We start from the raw sequence: 22,007 nt of genomic DNA on the forward strand, positions 1-22,007 counted from the left end.
TGAAGCCCTTACAATCCCTCTGATGCTCGTTTCTTGCACCAAACACTCAGAGTGGTTAGGTTTACAGTATGATGTGTGTGTGGTTGGCGCGTAAAAGCCCGTAACCTCAGTCCTACAGTGTATCACATAACATCAACCAAAGCCTGCTCATGGTAAAGAAACATCATCTAGGAAACTGTCTTCAGGCCATGACTAGCATATTTTAGATTGATAAGAGTGTTGATTAATGTTGGAGCTGGCCCTGGAATTTCAATTATTAAAAGGTAGACTAGAAAGTTCTAAATGAAAGGGTATATGTGTTTTTCTTTCATTTATGATTTTTATAAAAGGAACTATACGACTATACAAATGCTAGATGAGTTGAAGCTCTCAAATATGCATTATTATTATCAGATTTAGAGACAGTGGAATAAATCCAAGTAACAATTTTATTCTCATCTACAGCACAATTTTTACATACATTTTAGTGGTTTTGACAGTGTTACTTTTAAGCAGATTTTAAATCAATCCACAAAAGTTAATATGTTAAAAATAAAATATACACAGTAAAACAACAGGCATCCAGATGTTCAGAGTCATGCATATAGAGGTGGTCTGGGTGGTGTAATCACTGGGTACCTTGCCTGTTTAAGAACTCATCAGCAAACATCAGTTCATTCCCCTATAATTCACCAAAATCAGAGTTCTAAACATACACACAAAATAAACTCTCTTTTAAAGCTACATCAGTACAAAATCTGAATTAAGAAGCTAATCATCAATTCAACAATTCCATTGAGCAAGTTGATTGCTACAAAACAGGCAGTATTGGCACCCGACCTAAAGGTAAGGTTATTTCATTTCTTACAACACCAACAAGAGAGGTTAACCAACAAAGCAACTAATACATTAATCTTAATACAAGACACTGAGGAAAACCAAAAATAATATATAAATACTACTCCACTGAGCCAGGATATAACTCATGGCCTACAGACGAGTTTCTACCCGTCACACAATGCTTTAAATATTTTTCTAGTTAAAAAAAAAAAAAAGTATTTTGGGAGATGCAGAGGAAAGGCAGAAATGTGAATTTATAATCTGATTCCACAATTGAAAATGAATATCAAAATGGTACTACAAGCTACGTGACAATGACTTAACCGTTGGGCACTGAACAGGCAATCCGACTCTTCACTGTGGTTCATAATGCTCAAGAAGTTTTCAGTGGATGGCCAACCCAACAATACTAGCATAACACACAGAATACTCATCCACTGTTTAAAGAGACCCTGAAGGAAACATGGCAAAGGCATAGAGAAAAGTTGGATCTTTTGAAAAAGTTAATGATATCAAAATACTTTTCCATCACTGGTAAGCCAAACTGTGTCAAGTATATGGCCCAAAGCAGCACTGATTCAGAGTTAGAGGTTGGCAGAAAAGTTTGGAAAACTGCAGTTTTTAAAAATTGGCAATTTTTCCACACTTCATAAAACTACCGGACGAGGTATAATGTTTGTTCATTTGTGGAATGTTAACTGCTTGCTGCAAAAATTCACAACATGAATGAGGAACCGCAGAGATGCGTGTCAATGAAGTATTTTTAAAAAATTTACAAAAAACTAAAGTTTCTATTTAAAAAATAACCATGTTATGCCAAGATGAAACATGGTAAAAAGTAGTGTAAGTTCTGTTCATGATTCTTTACACAGTGAATGGGAAAGTGATAGAAACAACTTTTTTTTCTTAAAAAGGAAGTTTTGTTATTGCACTGACTTTTACAACCTGACCTACTAATTTAGAAAAATCATGTAGTAAAGTCTGTAAAATTAAAATACAAAATTCTGGTTTGTAAACATCAGTTGGCCAAAGTCTATCCAGAGTCCTTCATGATAGTGGAATGGAATGAGTAATGAATTCACTGCCTTATCTGTTTGCTGTGAGGGGGGAAATTCCAGAACACAGCTTTTATACTTTCACAGTAATTATATTCAAAAGATATAAAGAAAGTCAGTGCATTGTTTTGTTTTTGTTTTTGTTCCCTGTGCAATTTTCAGCTCTTACCCCACTCCCAAGTGCCACAGTTGAGATAATACTGTTTGGAGACCTAGTCCAGACTGGTCATAAATGTCGCATAAATTCCGTAGGACTTCGGTATAGGTATTTCCAAATGGCATAGTAGTGCACTGCAGCTGCTGTGGCCACAAACAGGTGCCAGATGGCGTGGGCAAAGGGAATGATGCCATCACTCTTGAAGAACACAACTCCCAAGCAATAAATTAAGCCCCCACAGGCAAGTTCGTGAAGTCCGTCGGTGTTATTCTGTCAAAGAGGAAAAAAATAAAAAGGGTTGATGTTACTCTGATCTGACAAGCTACAGAGACAAATGTAATTTCCCCTAAGGCTCCTGATTTTCTAGGCAATAAGAAGCTCAGTGTGAAGAGAATTCTAATCTGTAAACAGAAACCAAACATGAAAAGGCCCCACACGCTTGACCTGTACATCCTTTAGAATGGCAAGCTGTGGGCCCACATGAAAAAGCAGCACATTCTGCTCATTTATTATATGTTTAAGAAGACTAATCACTGCTGGACAGAGAAGTTCACTGCAATTAAGTACAGTCCTCAGTTCCCATCATCCCTTTAAAAGCTCTATGCAGCAGGCCCAAACTGTTCCACTTAAAATTTACATCTCAGCCAGGGTTTTCACTTCCCTTTGACCTCCTCACACCCTGCTCCACACAGATTGCTTTTCTGAGACTTCCCCTGCTTGTGTGAGCTCAGAGCTTCCTTATGGCTGCCACAGGAAATCACAGTCCAAGTGACCTTTGAGATCACAGACCATGTAGTACTAGGTATTTCCTAACCTCCTAGGTGTCTCTAGGCCTTTCTGTCTTTGGGCCTGGGCATTTCTTGGTTGAACAGGAAGTGAAAAGTCTTGTGAGTCTTAGGACAAAAATAAGATTTTGGGCTGTTTTGGATTTTCAGAGATGTAGGCCCAAGATGAAACTGGCTTGTGTGAGTGACAAGGAGCGTGAAGAGGTAAGTGCTTAGAAGCTGACAAAGGAAAAAGTCAATGACCCGGATTCCCGAGGCCCAGGAACAGCAGGGCCTTGGAGAGCAGAAACCTAAGCCAGTTCATGGCAGGCCTCAGACAGGACAGATGCCTGGGTGTCCCAAAGGCCTGGGGACTGGTCATGGCAGCCTTGTGAACCTTAGAGTAGTTCCCTGTGGCCAAATCTGCCAAAAGCAAAGGGAAGCCTGTATAGAGCTGCCTGCTCTGAGTGGCTCCGTGGGCCTAAGGATCGGGGGTGAGGCTCTAGGGCCAGGTGCTCAGTCCTATATTCAAAGTTCATAGACACCGCCACCATTTTTTCAGGAACAAAAGATGGGGAAGGCACCAACCCACACTGACTGATATCAGATTTCTCTTTATACTTGGTACGAAGGGACTTCAGCCAGATTTTTATTTAAGAAGTAAAAACAAAAGCAAAATCAATATATCATACACTTCTATTACTTCCTCAAGGTCACAGAGCAACTAATAGCCATTATACAAAACTCTGTGCGTGTATTAGAAACATTTTTCCAGGAGAGGGCTAAGGCCTTTCGTCAGATTCTCAAAGGGGCACAGGACCCCAAAGTGGCAAAAGTCGCTCATCTAAAACAAGTTGCATTTTGAAATATTTACTCAACAGTTCCTCAAGACATCCCATTTACTTTATCAACTTTCAAAGATGAGAACATAGTCAATTCTAAAGCAAAGTGTTTTTGTCATTACTGTTACTACATGCCAGAGGCTTTTTGAAGCACTTCCATGTGTTTACTCATTTTGGATCTCCACAACAACCCTAAGTTAAGTATTGTTATAAATTCCATTTTACAAATAAGAAAACTAAGTCACATAGCTTCCGAACGTCAGAGTCAGAATTTGAACTAAGCTGGTCTGGTTTCTGAACTTTCATTTTGCAGGGGCAGGCGGGGGTATTAATTTCTTGATGACTAATTTACAAAGCAATGCAAAGACCTTAAGTGAACAGTATGACTTTTGATAAACGTACCCATCCATGTGACCCCAATACCTGCAAAGTTCTTTGGCACGCTTCCAATCCTGGAGACCCCCAGCTACCAAGGCTAGACCTGTTGCTACACCTTCATCATACACTAAGAGCAGCTTTTCCAGAATTTCACATAAGTGGAGTTTTATGTACATTTCTGTCTCTGGTTTCTTGTCTGTTCAACACGCTTTTCTAAAATTCACACATGTACTCGTATAAATTCATGCATTCCTTTTTATCGTTTAGTAGTCCAATGATTTATTTAACATGATTCGTCTACTCATTATTTCCATTTGGGGACTACTATGAATAAAACTAATATTTACATTATTGCTCAAGTCTTTTTGTAGATGTAAGTTTTCGTTTCTGTTGGGTGATATCTGTTGAATCACTAGATAAATATTTAATTTTATAAGAAACAAAACAATTTTCCGCAGTGGTTACATCATTTCATACTTCCCCAGCAATATACCAGGGGGTACCAGTTTTCTGTCTTTTTAACTATAGTCATTCCACAGGGTGAGTAGTGGTAGTTCATTGGGGTTTTAATTTTCATTTTCCTGATGACTAAGGATACTGAATATTTGTGTGTTATGAGTGTGAGATATGACTGTGCAAATCTTTTGGACAATTTTCTAGGATTAATCCTTTCATTACTGATTTGGATATGTGTGTGTATGTATGTGTGTGTGTGTGTGTGTGTGTGTGTGTGCACGCATGTGTTTGTACATATATTATCTAAATAATATATATACACCTACATCCATGTATGTATGTGTATATATATGTATGTATATTTATTTATTTTAAATTCATTTATATTTTTAGGATGTATTCCTTTGTTAGATATGGAGAAAGCAAATATTTCCTCCTAATCTGTGGCTTTTTAAATTTTCTTAATAGTACCTTCTGATGAGCAATAAGTTGAGCAAATAAGCTCGACATATTTTTTTCTTGTGGTTGGTGATTCTATGACCCAAGAAATCTGTGTCCAACCCCAAACTGCAATGACAAGATGACCCCATGTTTTCCAAAGTTTCTATGATTTCTAGAAACTTTATAGTGTTGGTTTTAGAATTAGGTCTATGATACACCTCAAATTAATTTCTGTGTAGGGTGTGAAGTTGAAGTTCATATTTGTTCTGTACTATTTGTTGGAAAGACTTCCCTTCCCCACTGAACTGCTTTAACAGCAAGTACATAACACGTACACTTACTCCTTTATTTCAACCCTGCATTCTACTACCTTGCTAAATTTGCTTCTCAGATCCAGTAACTTTTTGTAGATCCCCTAAGACTTCCTATATGTAAAAGCAATATCATCTGTGAATAAAAACAGTTCTATCTATTCTCTTCCACTCTGTGTGCCTTTTTGTTCTCCTTATTGTATGGCTAGAAGCTCAGTTCAATGCCAAACAGAAATAGTGACAGCAGACATCACTTCCTGCTCCCAATCATTTGGTCTTTCACCACTGGGTATGTCATTACCTGGCAGGTTTTTTATAGAAGAGATTTATGAAGTTCCCAAGTTTTCTGAGACTTTCTTTCAAATCATGAATAAATACTGAATTTTGTCAAATGCTTTTCCTACACCTACAGAAATGCCCAATTTTTTTCCTTGATTCTCCAAATGTGATGAATTTCAATGACTAATTTTAAGTGATGTATCAATCTTGCATTACCATAAGTCTAACTTGATTATCATGTATTATTATTTTTATATATTGATGAATCAGATTTACAAATATTTTGCTGAATTTTTTCTCCTGTTTCATGAAGGAAAATAGTTTGCAATTTCCTTTTTCATAATGTCTTTGTGTGATTTTAGTGTCAGGGTAATACTGGTCTCATAAAAATGAATTGGAAAGTATTCCTTCCACTCTACTTTTGAAACAGTTTGCATAGATTTGCTATTATTTCTACCTTAAATATGTGATAGAATGTGCCAGTGAAGTTATCAAGATCTGGGGTTTTCATTTTAGGAAGAGTCTGATTATGGATTTAATTTCTTTAAAGACACAGTAGGCTAGTAGCATCTTGTTTCTTCTGAGTTTGTTATGGGGCAGACTGCCTTTTAAGAAATTTGTCCATTTCATCTATATTCACTGGTACTATATTTATTGGTTTACAGTTGTATATAATATCTCCTTAAAATACTTTTAATATCTATAGGATCTATAGTGATATTCCCTAATTTAGTCCTCATAACACTATTTTATGTTTTCTCTATTTCCTGATCCCTCTACCTAAATTTTACCCATTGTAATCTTTTCAAATAAATTACTTTGGTTTCACTGATTTTCTGTATTTGATCATTCATTTTCTATGTTCTGATTTCCATTCTCTATTCTTTTTTTTAAATGCTGGTTATTTTGGGGTTAACTTGCTCTTTCTTCCTAGCTTAAAGTAGAACCTTAGATCACTGATTTTAAAGCTTTCTTCTTTTCTAACTCGGTTCGTCAGAACAGAGCCGATAGGACATGCATGTGTGCTTGTGTGTGTGTGCACTGGTTTATTTTAAAGAACTGACTTGTGTAATTATGAGGGCAGCGAGTCTGAATTCTGCAGGCTGGTTTGGCAGGCTGGAGACCCAAGGAAAGGTTGATGTAGCCCAAAATCAAACAAAGTCTAGAGGCAAAGTCCTTCCTGAGGACCTCAGTCTTTTTTGCCTAAGACCTTTGACTGGTTGGCTGAAGCCCACCCACATTATGGGGAATAGTTCTTTACTCAGTTTCTACTGAGTTAAATGTTAATCTCAACTAAAAAATACCTTCACAGCAACTAGACTGGATACTTGACAAACATCTGGGTACACTAGCTTAGCCAGATTGACAATAAAAGCAACCATCACACTAACATAAGCATCTGAAGGCCACAGGTCCTTCCTGGTGCTGCTTAGGCTGCATCCCACCAATTGTTAGATCACCTTTTCATTATTACTTAATTCAAAATCTCATGAGTTTATTTACAAATATTTGGGGATTCTCTGTATCTTTTCTGCTACATGATTTCAATTCTTTGACATTCACTGAGGATTATTTTATGGCCCTGTATATTATCTATTTGATCAAAAGAATCTGTGTCTATTTGGGCGGACTATTCTGACATGCAAATTAGGTTAACTTGCTGATGGTGTTGCTCACACATCTGTCCCTACTGCCTCTTTTGTTCATGTGTTTAATTACTTGTTCAATCATTGAGAAAGGAGTATTTTAATCTCCATTGGAGATTTGTTTCTGTAAGATTTTGTTCCATGTACTTTGAATCTCTATTGTTAACTTACACACTCAGGATTGTTATGTCTCCTTAAAATGACCTTAGTCATTATGAAATGCCCCTTAAACTCTGATGATAGTCTTCATCTCGATATCTACTTTGTCTAATATTGTATAACCACTTCCTTTCTTTTACTTTCAAACTGTCTTCATATTTTAAAATGTGTTGCATGGAAACATACATACCTGAGTCTTGTTATATTTAAATCCAGTCTGAAAATCTTTGCTTTTTAATTGGAATTTTCAGTCTGTCTTCATTTAACCGTTGCTATGTGTAATATACACCATTATTAATATGGCTGTGCTTACAGCCTCTCATCTTACTATTTGATTTTTATTTGGTTTCATCCAGTCTTCGTCTCTACCTTCTTTTTATTCTGCCTCTGTTAGATTAAACTGAGTAATTCTCATATTCCATTTTACCTTTACTCTTGGCTACTTAGCCATAAACCTTATTTACTGATTTTTTGTTGCTGTTGGTGGCTATTCTATAGATTACAAAATGCAATCTAAACTTACTCCAATATACTTTTTTTATTACCTCCCCTCCCACACAAGGTCAAAACTCATGCAACAGTACACTTCCTTTTCTCTATCCCAAGCTTTGATGTCATTTATTTTACTTCAAAATGTGATAACCCCTCCCTTACCTTTTGAAGAAATTAAAACATGAAAAACGGTATTTTGTATTCAATCCCAGATCTATCACTTCTGGTTTCTCGATTGATTTTTGATATCACCATCAGGAGAGCGTCAGCATGCAGTCGACAGCTTTGTCCCCTTTGGCATTTTAATGATACCATCACACTGCAGTCCTGTTCTACAGATGCTGACTACATGCCGGTGGTCAGTCTTCCCTGTTTGCTTTTTCCCTCTGGCTGATTTTAAATTTTCTCTTTTCTCCCCATCAAGATTGTCTTCAGTTCTTTGACTGTAATGGGCCTCGGTGTAATTTTCCTCATGTTTACCTGCTTGGCTTTGCTGCTTTGTGGATATGCAGGTTGAGATATTTCATCACATTTGGGAAAATTTCAACTCTTATTTCTATTATGTTTCCTTAAAAGCACTCCATATTGTCCAACATTTACTAAGGTTCTGTTCATTTTTAATAACTTATTTTTCCTCTTGCTCTCCAGTCTGAGCAGTGACCTGGATTCAAGTTCACCAACTTTTTCTTCTACAGTAACCAATCTGTTGTTACTGTTAGGATTAGGGTTAGGGTTACGGTTATGTCTTTTTTCTCCAATGATGTCTTTTTTCTAAAGACAGCACAGTGTTTACACCTAGAATTTCCATATGGTTTCCTTGTAATAGTCTCCATTTATTTACTGATTCCTCATCTATTTACTCATGATGTTGTAATGTCCTTGCAAATTTCAACATCTCTGTCATCTTCGGATCTGTTTCTCTTGACCTGTTTTCCTTAAGTATGTGTCATTTCCTTGCTTCTTACCTACCTGGTAATGTTTACCTAGATGGTGGATACCAAATTGTTAATGAGTGTAGACTTTGTTGATTTCCTTGGAAGATGGTTGAGTCTTGTTCTGGCAATTTATTTCCTGAAGGATCACTTTTCCCTTTCCAAGGTTTGTTTAGGAGCATTGTTATGGCAAGGTCTGGAGTAGTATTCCATCTAGGGCTACAGTAGCTCTGTTCTAAAGCTGTGGCTTTGGAAGGGTCACCTGAATGCTTGTGATATTCACTGTGGTCTATCCACTCAGGCTGCTTGAAACTCCAATGTTTTCCAGCACTGTGCACTTATCTCATGACCTTCAAATAGTTATTCTCAGTCAGGGCTGGCAGAGTTTTGCCCTGCACATATTCAGCTTGATAGTTAGTCCAGGAAACTCCTTTGCAGATTTCTGGAGCTTCTTTTCTCAGTAGGCCCCACCTTCCAGTTTCCTGCCCTAAACTGCAGCTGTCTCTGCAGTCTGAAATGCCAACTTCTGCTTCCTATGCCCAGACTACTGCTCTCTGGGCTCCAATTCCTTTTGTTGCTATTTGGAACGTGTCCAGGGAAGCAAATGGGGAGAACTCAAAGCTCTTCTCTCAAGGATCACAGTCCTATATGGTCTGTGTGCAATGCCAAAAAACAGTTGCTTTCATTCTTTGTTTTATAGTTCTCTACGGCCAAAGGATTTCCTCTGATACTCATGACTGCTGGGAACCAAAGGTATGCGTCTTCATGCGCACTGTGACTTTGTTAGTTCAGATGGCTTACACAGTCCTTTCTGATCTGGACTGCCTAGCTCTACAGCTTTATCGCAAAACGTGTGCCACTGGCATGCCTACATCACCACATCTATGTGCACACTCAAAACACCCTGCATGTTCCAAACAACAAACCATTTTCAATTCTTCAAAGACGCTGGAGCCTCCCCCCAAGCCCAGGCTTCCTTCATCCTTTCTCTCTACCCATAAACCTTGCCTCATCGCTCAGCTTCTACTTTTCTTTCCAAATCAGCTTAACCATCACTTCTCTGATATCTCTCTTGAGTTCACACGGCAGTCTGAACTGTCCCCAATCAAAGGCACTATAAAATTTCATTATAGCCTCTGACTGAATATGAATTATATTTGCCTGCTGGATTCTAAGGTGTATGAAGGTGTAGGGATTATCTTGCTTGATTATCAAACTTCAGTCACCTGCTATTGTACCACTTATGAAAATACCAATTAAAGATTTAGGCTAGGAAAAAAAAAAAAACAAAAAACTGGATAAACCTGTTCTTATAATACCCATAGGGAATTTACTTGAAATTCTACTCTAATAATTAGTAACCTATCTACATAAACTTTGCTTATATTTCTCTGGGTGTCCTGAGTTGCCCTCTAACTATAAGGCTGTCATGGCCAATTTTCTCATTTCAGTCATTTGCTTCCCTCTCTTCACTATCTCTGTTGCTGTTGCCCTCTAAATTACATGCATTTCTTGGTGGTAGGTAATTATTAAAGCCATCATAAAACTCATACCTCAAAGAAACATGTTTTACTACATTTTCATAAGACCTATTACCAGAAAAAACAAAACCACATTTTAACTCCTACAGATGATTTTGTGACCAGGGCAAGCACTATATATAGTAAGGTCCTTATAATGTGCCTATGAACTCAGAAGTAAAATTACAGGTATAGTTCTTCTAACCATCGTAGGCTGGGAAGTTAGTTCAAACTAAACATGTCAGGTCTCTTTAATTAATGTCATAGGTAATGGCAAAAACGTAGAGGGTAAGTCACTGGAATACTTGAGCTAAAGGCACAACGTATCAGTTGGATTAAACTATGATGTTGCAGTGATATCAAAGTAACAGATACACATAGATTTCCCACAGAAATTCAGTGTGAAAGGGAATTAGAAATCTATACATGCACCTGACTACTAAAGGTAACATAACACGTCTCCCCATGAAAGTTCCCAAAAGATAGTTTTCAAGCAAAGCAAAAATGAAACAAAACCAAAACCACCACATTCCTTGGAAAGAAATATTATCACTTAAAAACAAACAAAATATTTCAAAAGGCATTCACCACAATCAAGTTGGTTTCAGGGACATAAGGATGCATGCAACACATGCAAATCAATGAATGTAACACAGCACATGAATAGAATCAAGGATAAAAACCATATGATTATCTCAATAGATGCAGATAAAGTCTGTGATAAAACTTAACATCCCTTCATGATAAAGTCCCTGAATAAATTAGGTACAGAAGGATCAACAATAATAACTCAACATAATAAGGACTACATATGACAAACCATGGCCAATATCATACTAAATGGGGAGAAACTGATTTTCTTCTAAGATCCAAGAATGTCCACTTTCACCTTATTTGATAAGATACTAGAAATTTCAGGCAGAGCAATTAGGCAAGAGAAAGAAATAAAAGGTATACAAGTAGGAAACAAGAAAATAAAATTATCCCTATTTGCTAATAATTCTACATATAGGAAATCCTTGCACCAAAAACCTTTTAGACCTGAAAAAGAATTTCAGTAAAATAGTAGGATACAAAAATTAATACTCTTATTCTACACCAGTAATGAAGTTACTAAGAGAGAAATCAAGGCGATCCAAGATGGCGGACTAGAGGGTGAGTGCATCTCCAGTCGCTCCAGAACCCAGGATTCAAGAAGGGGAGGCATTGAGAGACTCGGACTAAAATAGAGCCATGGGGTGAGTCTCCCCCACCCGGTGAAGCTCGGCCCGGGTGGCAGGCCCGGATTCGGGCAGCTTGTTAGAGTAAGGTAGGGCAGCTAGAATCTTCCCCAGGCAGCCCTGCGCACTCCAGCGGTGGGCTCCTCCCACAAGGCCAGATTCTCCAGCTTCTAGGAGCAGGCCCCCCAGTGAAAGCCTTTCTGCTCACAACCAGCTCCAAGTCCCTGAGCCAGCGTGGCGAGCTCTGGCCCGCCTGTAGGTTGCTTCAGGGACCAGGACAGGGCAGCCAGGGACTTCCCCAGGCAGCCCGGCTCCCTCCGGCCAAAAGCACCTTTCTAGGCTAGCTTCTTGGAGCAGACTGCCCAGTGAGAGCCTTTCTACACAGAGCCAGCCACAAATCCCCAAGCCAGCGGAGACCTCTGACCCACAAGCAGCCTCTGGGACCAGAACAGGGCAGCCAGAGACCTCTTCAGGCAGACCTGTCCCCTCCAGTCGCAGGCTTTTTCCATGGGGCGATCCAAGATGGCAGACTAGAGGGTGAGTGCATCTCCAGTCACTCCAGAACCCAGGATTCAAGAAGGGGAGGCATTGAGAGACTTGGACTAAAATAGAGCCAAGAGGTGAGTCTCCCCCACCTGGTGAAGCTCGGCCTGGGCAGCAGGCCCAGATACGGGCGGCTTATTAGAGTAGGGCAGGGCAGCTACAGTCTTCTCCAGGCAGCCCTGGGCACTCCAGCGGTGGGCTCCTCCCACACGGCCAGCTTCTTGGAGCAGGCCCCCCAGTGAGAGCCTTTCCACACAGAGCCAGCTCCAAGCCCTGGAATCAGTAGCAGGCTAGGGGCAGCTTTCTTTGGAAGCACTGCATTATCAAGTTACTCCAAGACTTCAGGCTACTGAAGGCTGGGAGGTGATACACTGGAAATCTACAGGGACACTATAAGCCAATAGAGGAAATCTGCAATATCACAGAGTCCCACTGACATCTGACCAATATGAGAAAACAAGGGAAGAAAATGTCCCAAACAAACCTAGATACTTTATCAATAAAACCCAATGACAGCATAGCAGAAGAAATGTCAGAAAGGGAGTTCAGAATGTACATAATTAAAACAAACAGGGAAGCAAAGGAGGAGATGAAAGAGCAAATGCAGGCATTAAATGATCGCACCAATCAACAGTTGAAAGAGCAAATACAGGAAGCAAGAGATCATTTCAATAAAGAGTTAGAGATACTGAAAAAAAAACCAAAAAACAGAAATCCTTGAAATGAAGGAAACAATAAACCAAGTTAAAAACTCCATAGAAAGCATAACCAATATCTATTCCAAGGATAGAACACCTGGAAGACAGAACCTCAGACATTGAAGACAAAATATTTAATCTTGAAAACAAAGTTGAACAAACAGAGAAGATGGTAAGAAATCATGAACAGAATCTACAAGAATTATGAGATATCATGAAAAGGCCAAATTTAAGAATTATTGGGATTGAGGAAGGCTAGAGAAACAAACCAAAGGAATGAACAACCTATTCAATGAAATAATATCAGAAAATTTCCCAAATTTGAAGAATGAAATGGAAAACCAAGTACAAGAGGCTTATAGGACTCCAAATATACAAAATTACAACAGACCCACACTAAGGCACATTATTATGAAAATACCTAACATACAAAATAAAGACAGAATTTTAAAGGCCGCAAGAGAAAAGAATCAAATTACATTCAGGGGGAAATCAATAAGAATATCAGAAGATTTTTCAATCCAGACCCTAAAAGCTAGAAGGGCCTGGAACATTTATCAAGCCCTGAAAGAAAACAGATGCCAACCAAGAATCTTATACCCAGCAAAACTTACTTTCAGATTTGACGATGAAATAAGATCCTTCCATGATAAACAAAAGCTAAAGGAATTTACAAAAAGAAAGCCGGCATTACAGAACATTCTCAGCAAAATATTCCATGAGGAAGAGATGAAAAACAACGATGCAAATCAGCAACGGGAGGAACTAGCCTAAAGGAATAGCCAAATAAAGGAGAAACCAAATCATGTCAAAAAACAAAAATGAGTCAAATGACTGGGAATACAAATCATATTACAATAATAACCCTGAATGTTAATGGCCTGAACTCAGCAATCAAAAGACATGGATTAAAAAGAAAGATCCAACAATTTGCTGCCCGCAAGAGACTCATCTCATAGAAAGAGATACCCATAGACTAAAGGTGAAAGGATAGGAAAAAACATACCATGCACATGGACACAGCAAAAAAGCTGGAGTATCCATCCTCATTTCAGATAATGTGGACTTCAAGCCAAAACTAGTCAGAAGGGATAAAGAAGGACATTACATACTGCTTAAGGGAAGCATAAATCAGCAAGACATAACAATCATAAATATCTATGCCCCGAACATTGGCTCATCCATGTACGTCAAACAAATCCTTCTCAATTCCAGAAATCAAATAGACCACAACACAATAATACTATGCGATTTTAACACACCTCTCTCACCGCTGGATAGATCGTCCAAACAAAAACTGAATAAAGAAACCATAGATCTCAATAACACAATCAACAATTTAGACTTAACCGACTTATATAGAATATACCATCTAACAAAGAACGAATACACTTTCTTCTCAGCAGTACATGGATCCTTCTCTAAAATAGACCATGTTTTATGCCACAAAGCAAATACAAGAAGATAGAGATACTACTTTGTACTCTATCAGATCATAATGGATTGAAATTAGAAATAAATGACAGAATAAAAAACAGAAACTTCTAAAATACCTGGAGATTAAATAATACACTATTATATGATGAATGGATAACAGAAGACATCAGGAGGGAAATAAAAAAAGTCTTAGAAGAAAACGAGAACAAAGACACATCATATCAAAAATCTCTGGGACACTATGAAAGCAGTACTTAGAGGAAGATTTATTTCATGGGGTGCATTCAACAAAAGAAGTAGAAATCAACAAATAAACGACTTAACACTACAGCTCAAAGCCCTAGAAAAAGAAGAGCAGACCAACACCAAAAGTAGTAGAAGACAGGAAATAGTTAAAATCAGAGCCGAAATCAATGAAATTGAAACAAGAATCGGAAAAATTAACAAAATAAATAGTTGGTTCTTTGAAAAAATAAACAAAATTGATAAACCCTTAGCCACACTAACAAAGAAAAAGAGGGAGAATACTCAAATTACTAAAATTCAGAATGAACAAGGAAATATCACAACAGACACGAGTGAAATACAAAACATAATTAGAAGTTTTTGAAAATCTATACTCCAACAAAACAGAAAACATCAAAGACATCAACAAGTTTCTAGAGATATATGAATTACCTAAACTGAACGAGGAGGACATACACAACTTAAATAAATCAATTTCAAGCAATGAAATAGAAGAGGTCATCAAAAGCCTACCAACAAAGAAAAGTCTGGGACCTGATGGGTTCTCAGCTGAGTTCTACAAAACCTTTAAAGAAGAGCTCATTCCAATACTCCTCAAAGTATTCCATGAAATAGAAGAGGAGGGAACTCTCCCAAACTCATTCTATGAAGCCAATATCACCCTGATACGTAAACCAGACAGAGACACATGGAGGAAAGAAAATTTCAGACCAATATCTTTAATGAACATCGACGCAAAAATTCTCAACAAAATTTTAGCAAATCGCATACAAAAATATATTAAAAAGATAGTGCACCACGATCAAGTGGGTTTTATCCCAGGGATGCAAGGTTGGTTCAACATCCGGAAATCAAGAAATGTCATTCACCATATCAACAGACTAAAAGTTAAGAATCACATGATTATTTCAATAGATGCAGAAAAAGCATTCGATAAAATACAGCATCCCTTCATGCTCAAAACACTAGAAAAAATCGGGGTAGTGGGAACATTCCTTAACATTGTAAACACCATCTACGCTAAGCCCATGGCCAATATCATTCTAAATGGTGAAAAACTGAAAGCATTCCCCCTAAAAACTGGAACAAGGCAGGGATACCCTCTTTCACCACTTCTATTCAACATCGTTCTTGAGACTCTAGCCAGAGCAATTAGACAAACCAAAGAAATTAAAGGGATACGAATTGGAAAAGAAGAACTCAAACTATCCCTGTTCGCTGATGACATGATAATATATTTATAGAAACCTGGAAATTCCACCAGAAAACTCTTAGAACTCATAAGTGAATTCAGTAAACTAGCAGGTTACAAGATCAATGCTCATAAATCCAATGCATTTTTATACATAAGTGATGAATCTTCAGAAAGAGAAATTAGGAAAACTACCCCATTTACAATAGCATCAAAAAAAAAAATAAAATACTTGGGAATCAATCTCACAAAAGAGGTGAAAGACCTCTACAATGAGAACTACAAAACACTAAAGAAAGAAATTAAAGAAAACCTTAGAAGATGGAAAGATCTCCCATGTTCTTGGATAGGAAGAATTAATATTGTCAAAATGGCCATACTACCAAAAGTGCTATACAGATTCACTCCAATTCCAATTAAAATCCCAATTATGTACTTTACAGAAATAGAGCAAGCAATTATGAAATTCATCTGGAAGAATAAGAAACCCAGAATAGCTAAAGCAATCCTCAGTAGAAAGAGTGAAGCAGGGGGTATCACAATACCAGATCTTCAACTCTACTACAAAGCAATAGAAACAAAAACGGCATGGTATTGGTACCAAAATAGACAGGTAGATCAATGGTACAGAATAGAGGACACGGACACAAACCCAAATAAATACAATTTTCTCATACTAGACAAAGGTGCCAAAAATATGCAATGGAGAAAAGATAGCCTCTTCAACAAATGGTGCTGGGAAAACTGGAAAACTATATGCAACAGAATGAAATTAAACCCCTATCTCTCACCCTGCACAAAACTGAACTCATAATGGATCAAGGACGTTGGAATCAGACCAGAGACCCTGCATCTTATAGGAGAAAAAGTAGGTCCAAACCTTCAACTTGTTGGCTTAGGATCAGACTTCCTTAACAGGACTCCCATAGCACAAAAAATAAAAGCTAGAATCAACAACTGGGATAGATTCAAACTAAAAAGCTTTCTCTCAGCAAAGGAAACTATCAGTAATGTGAAGAGAGAGCCTAGAGAGTAGGAGAATATCTTTGCCACTCATACTTCAGATAGAGCGCTAATTTCCGGAATCTATAAAGAACTCAAAAAACTCTACACCAAGAATATAAATAATCCAATCAACAAATGGGCTAAGGAAATTAACAGATACTTCACAGAAGAAGATGTACAAGCAATCAACAGATATATGAAAAAATGTTCAACATCTCTAGTAATAAGAGAAATGCAAATCAAAACCACCCTAAGATTTCATCTCACCCCAATTAGAATGGCGATTATCAAGAACACAAGCAACAACAGGTGTTGAAGAGGATGTGGGGAAAAAGGTACACTCATACATTGCTGGTGGGGATGCAAATTAGTGCAGCCACTCTGGAAAGTAGTATGGAGATTCCTCAGAAAGCTTGGAATGGAACCACCATTTGACCCAGCTATCCCACTCCTTAGCCTATACCCAAAGGACTTAAAATCAGCATACTACAGAGATACAGCCACATCAATGTTCATAGCTGCTCAATTCACCATAGCTAGTTTGTGGAACCAACCTGGATGCCCTTCAGTTGATGAATGGATAAAGAAACTGTGGCATATATATACAATGGAATATTACTCTGCCATGAAGAATGATAAAATTATGGCATTTGCAGGCAAATGGATGAAATTGGAGAATATCATGCTAAGTGAGATAAGCCAATCTCAAAAAACTAAAGGACGAATCACCTCGATAAGCGGATGAGGACATATAATGGCGGGTAGGAGGAGTTAGCATTAAGGTTAGGGTTAAGGAGGGTGGTAAGAATGGAGGAAGGAAGGACTGTATAGAGGGAAAAGAGGGGTGGGAGGGGTGGGGGGAAGTGAAAAAAATAACAGAATGAATCAAACAACATTGCCCTATGTAAATTTATGATTTTTAATTAAAAAAAAAAAAAAGAGGGAGAAATCAGGAAAGAAGTTCCATTCATATTAGCCACAACCCTAGGAATAAACCCAACTAAGGATGTGAAAGTGCTCTACAACAAAAATTGCAGAACACTGAAAAAGATATTGAAGGAGTCACTAAAAGATGGAAAGAGCACCCATGTTCTTGGATTGGAAGAATCAATATTGTTAAAATGGTCATACTACCCAAAGTAATCTATAGATTCAATGCAATCTCCATCAAAATACCAATGACATTCTTTACAGAATAAACCTAAAATAAACCTAAAATCCACATGGAAGCACAAAAGGCCCTGAATAGGCAAAGCAATCCTGAGCAAAAAGAGCAATGCTGGAAGGTTTTACGATACCTGATTTCAAAACATGCTTCAGAGCCATAGTAACAAAAACCAGCATGTCATCTGCATAAAAATAGATATGTAGACCAAGAGAAGAGAATCAAGGACCCAGAAATAAATCCATGCATCTTCAGCCAACTGATTCTTGACAAAGGTGCCAAAAACATGCTGGAGAAAGGACAGTCTCTTTAACAAATCAATCAGGGAAAAACAGACAACCATATGCAGAAGACTGAAACTAGACCACTATCTCTCACTCTGTACAAAACTCAAATCAAAATAGTCCAAAGACTTTAATGTAAGACCCAAACTTTGAAACTACTGAAAAAAAAAAAAAAATGAGAAACAAGATACTGGCACAGGCAATGATTTTTTGGATAGAACTCCAAAGTTCAGGAAGCAAAAACAAGAATTGACAAAGTGATTACATCAAATGACACAGCTCTATCACAACTAAGGAGACAATCTAAGAGACACCACAGATGGAAGAATATCTTTGCCAGCTATTCACTCGACAGGACTAATATTTAGAATATATAAAAAACTGAACAAAACAAAACAAAGAAACAAAAAAACAAGTAACCCAATTTAAAAAATGGGGAAGTGACCTGAATACACTTCTCAAAAAAAGTGCAAATGGACAATAAACATGCAAAAAAATGTTCAACATGTTTGGCCATCAGGGAAATGTAAATTAAAACTACACTAAGATTCCATCCAACTCTAGTAAGGAAAGATAATATCAAAAAAAACCAAAAAATACTGGATGATGTAGACAAAAAGGAACTCTTACTACTGTTGGTAGGAATATAAATTAGTATAGTCACTGTGGAAAATAGTATGGAAGTTCCTCAAAAAACTAAAAACAGAACTATCATATGATCCAGTTATACCACTTCTGGGTATACAGCTGAAGGAAATGAAGTCAGCATACAAAAAGACACCTGTATACCCCTGTTTATTGCAGCACTATTCATAACAGCCAAGATACAGAATCAGCCTAAATGCCTGTCAACAAATGAATGAATAACAAATATTGCTTATATGTAAAATGGAGTATTACTCAACCATAAAAAAGAATGAAATCTTTCAGTTGTAGGAAATAGATGGAATTGGAGAACATGTAGAGGGAAATAAGTCAGTTACAGAAAGATAAGTACTGCATATTTTCTCTCATATCAAGAAACTTAAAAAAAAAAAAAAAAAAAAAAAAAAAAAAAAAAAAGGATGACCTGAAAGTATAAGAGGGACTATTAGGAAATGGGAAGGGGGACAGATGGGGGTTGGGGGAAATGGGGAAAAATGGGAGAGTGAGGGAGGGTGAAAGGGATGGTAGACGTGATCACTAGACAATATATACTTGTATAGAAATGTCACAGTGAAACACACTAATTTGTACAATTTATATGTACTAATAAAAAAAGTGAAAGGCAAAATAAGAGCAAAGGGATTTGAAGAATATCCAAATATTTAAGAAAATGGCCTTTTAAGGTCCTTCTAATTCTTGAGATTTTTGGAAGTCAGTAGTTTATATTTTGTTCATTGTAAGAAACCTCAAAATCTGTCCTCTTTCAGGGTTAAGAAGCTAAATAATTCAATCAGAAATATAATGACATACTTCTCTGGGATGTGGGTAGGGTAAATGGTGGGATCAAAAACAGAAAAGTCATCTGAAAGAAACAAATGAATACTGATGCTATTAAAATAAGAGAAACACAACTAAATGCACAGTTTCTCCAAGCCTTAGAGGGGAGTGAGTGCAAGTGGCTAGTATTCCTCATTATTTATTTATTTTCCCTTTTAATCTGTAGTTAATGGACATGCAGTAGTTTCAAAAAGAAAACTAGGGCTGGGGCTGGGGCTCAGTGGCAGAGTGCTTGCCTAGCCTGTGTTCAATCCTCAGCACCACATATAAATAAATAAATAAAATACAGGAATTCTGTCCATCCGCAACTAAAAAATTTTTTTAAGTTATTAAAAATGTTTTTTTTTTTAAAAACTAAGTATCATATTTAAAGAGTCCCAGCAATTTAAAAGGAAATAACTAAAAGTATAAAGCCTCTTCTTACCATTGATGTCACCACCAAGGCAGGAGAAAATCCCATTGTGAGATAGAAAAAGAGCTCAACCACTTTATACCTGCAAGAACAGAGGTGCAGTTTTTAATTTAAGCATTTCTTGGTTAGCGCATTTACATAAAAGCTTTTCCTTTTTTATTTTAAAGGAGAAATGTAAACTTTTAACTAAAGTGATATATATCTCTCAGGAGAAGACTACGAGGCCTCTACCTAAAAACATCAAGGAGTAACAATGAACTAGTATTTCCTTTTAGGATTGAAAAGGCATCAAACATCACATGCTACTTAGAACATGTGTCAAAAGTAGTCAAACTGAATCCAATCCACCTTACATCTTTCCCTTTCCAATCCTAGAATGACTGTCTGAATTACCATCCATAATTATGAGAACGTCAAACTATGGAGGCAGATGCAATTTGGGACCTAGTTTTTATCAAGGGCAAAGAAACAACAGCCCTCAAGAAAGGGGTGCGTTTTGTTTGTCTCTTCATTTTGCATTGGTAAAAACTCCAATTCTATAATCTAATAGTTATCAGATTAAGCTACAGAATACCCAAAAACTCCAAGGAACTCAATGTATTAAAATTCAACTTACATTTCTGCCTACTCATACGAGACTAGAAGCTCTTCAACGGTGGGAACTGAGTTTACTTATGTTTGGATCTACAGGGTCTAGAACAGTGCTGGACACAATTTAGGTACTCAATAATGTCAGCCAAACTAAATGACCAAGGGTGATAAACTTCGTTCTTAGTGTTTTATACTCAACACCTGTTGTGAAGAAACCATATCAGGAGAGAATAGGCTTGATGGGTTGGTTTACACCACAAGGCCTTTATTCCTTTACTTCCTATTTTATATGAACATATAATTAAGGGGTCTGAGCCCAAGAAGCAAAGTGTACCCTTGGATTTATATCTTATAAACTCACTTGGCACTGCTAATTATGGTCAAAAGATTATTTCCGTGAATTTCAAAATCAGAGAGACATTAATGAGAAGTATCACCTTCTTCTGAAAGGAGAAAATAATACAATACTCTCTGACAAACACAAATTATATTCTGAGAGTTCTTCTGCCAACCACGGAGATAAAGAATTTAATGAACTATAAATGATAATGATATCACAGTTATGAGGTTCTCAAATTTAAGCATATGAGATAATAAAAAGAGCTATAGAATAGGCACTGGGACACTTGGATCCTAATTTCCAAATGAGTCACTTACTTGATGCATGTCTTAAATGTTACCAACCTTTAAGCATGAAGCTGGAATACAGGACCTTGAAGACCTCCTCTAGAGCCAAAATGACAAATTTCAATAAGTCTTTCTTTTTATATTGCTCAATACTTGTGACTATGAGCTCTAAATAAGGGACTATGAAACTGTGCCCCAGGGCTAGATTATTAAGAATTTAGATATCCTTCCAAATGGCCCTCTTCTTATGAAAGCCTACGTGAAACACCTTCTAGGTTCCTATGTTGGCCGGTGCTGTGCTGGGCACTTAATATCTGCTACCTTCAAATTTCATAGAAACCTTACAAAGGATGATTTTTTTCACATGAGGACTGTGAATCACAGAGGATAAGGCTAATTGGCCTTAGAATGAGAAATGAGGTCCTACCAATTCAAAAAATGCCTGGCCACATTGTCCCTCATCCACAACATATCATACACATGTCATTCATATCTTTCCATGGCAATCTATCTGTCACCAATAATGAATATCAAATAGTTCTAAAGATTTTATTAAAAACAATATAGTCTATTTATGTATTTCTACTATTTTGAAGTACAAACATAAAGTAAATTGTATTGGAATGCAGGTAAAATTTAGGCAGTTAATTTTAAAACTATCAAATGTAAATTATTTTCTCTTACTTTTCATGGTAGAGAAATACATAAATGGTTCCTCCAGCTGCCATGAGCCAGATAAACCAACGCATATGAGATGCCAGGGGTCCAAGTTCACGGAGATTTAACCTACAAATGTAAACATGACAACAAAGAACAGAAGGGATAAATGAAGGGAATTTCCAGAACTTGTGTTT

The 22,007-nt window shown here is 37.2% G+C and overlaps 1 protein-coding gene across 1 annotated transcript in view; it reads right to left on the minus strand.

Annotated features, from left to right (window-relative positions):
- Positions 1-409: 409 nt before the first annotated feature.
- Positions 410-22,007, minus strand: part of MMD (monocyte to macrophage differentiation associated) — a 36,201-nt gene continuing 14,603 nt past the window's right edge. The window contains exons 5-7 of the mRNA XM_079133397.1: positions 21,838-21,939; positions 19,948-20,017; positions 410-2,301 (exon numbers count right to left, since the gene is read on the minus strand). Of these exons, the coding sequence (XP_078989523.1) occupies positions 2,101-2,301; positions 19,948-20,017; positions 21,838-21,939 (373 nt within the window). The 3' untranslated portion in view covers positions 410-2,100. The remainder of the gene's footprint in view (positions 2,302-19,947; positions 20,018-21,837; positions 21,940-22,007) is intronic.

Source organism: Sciurus vulgaris (genome assembly GCF_902686455.1).
Source record: "Sciurus vulgaris genome assembly, chromosome: 3".
Lineage (NCBI taxonomy): Eukaryota > Metazoa > Chordata > Mammalia > Rodentia > Sciuridae > Sciurus > Sciurus vulgaris.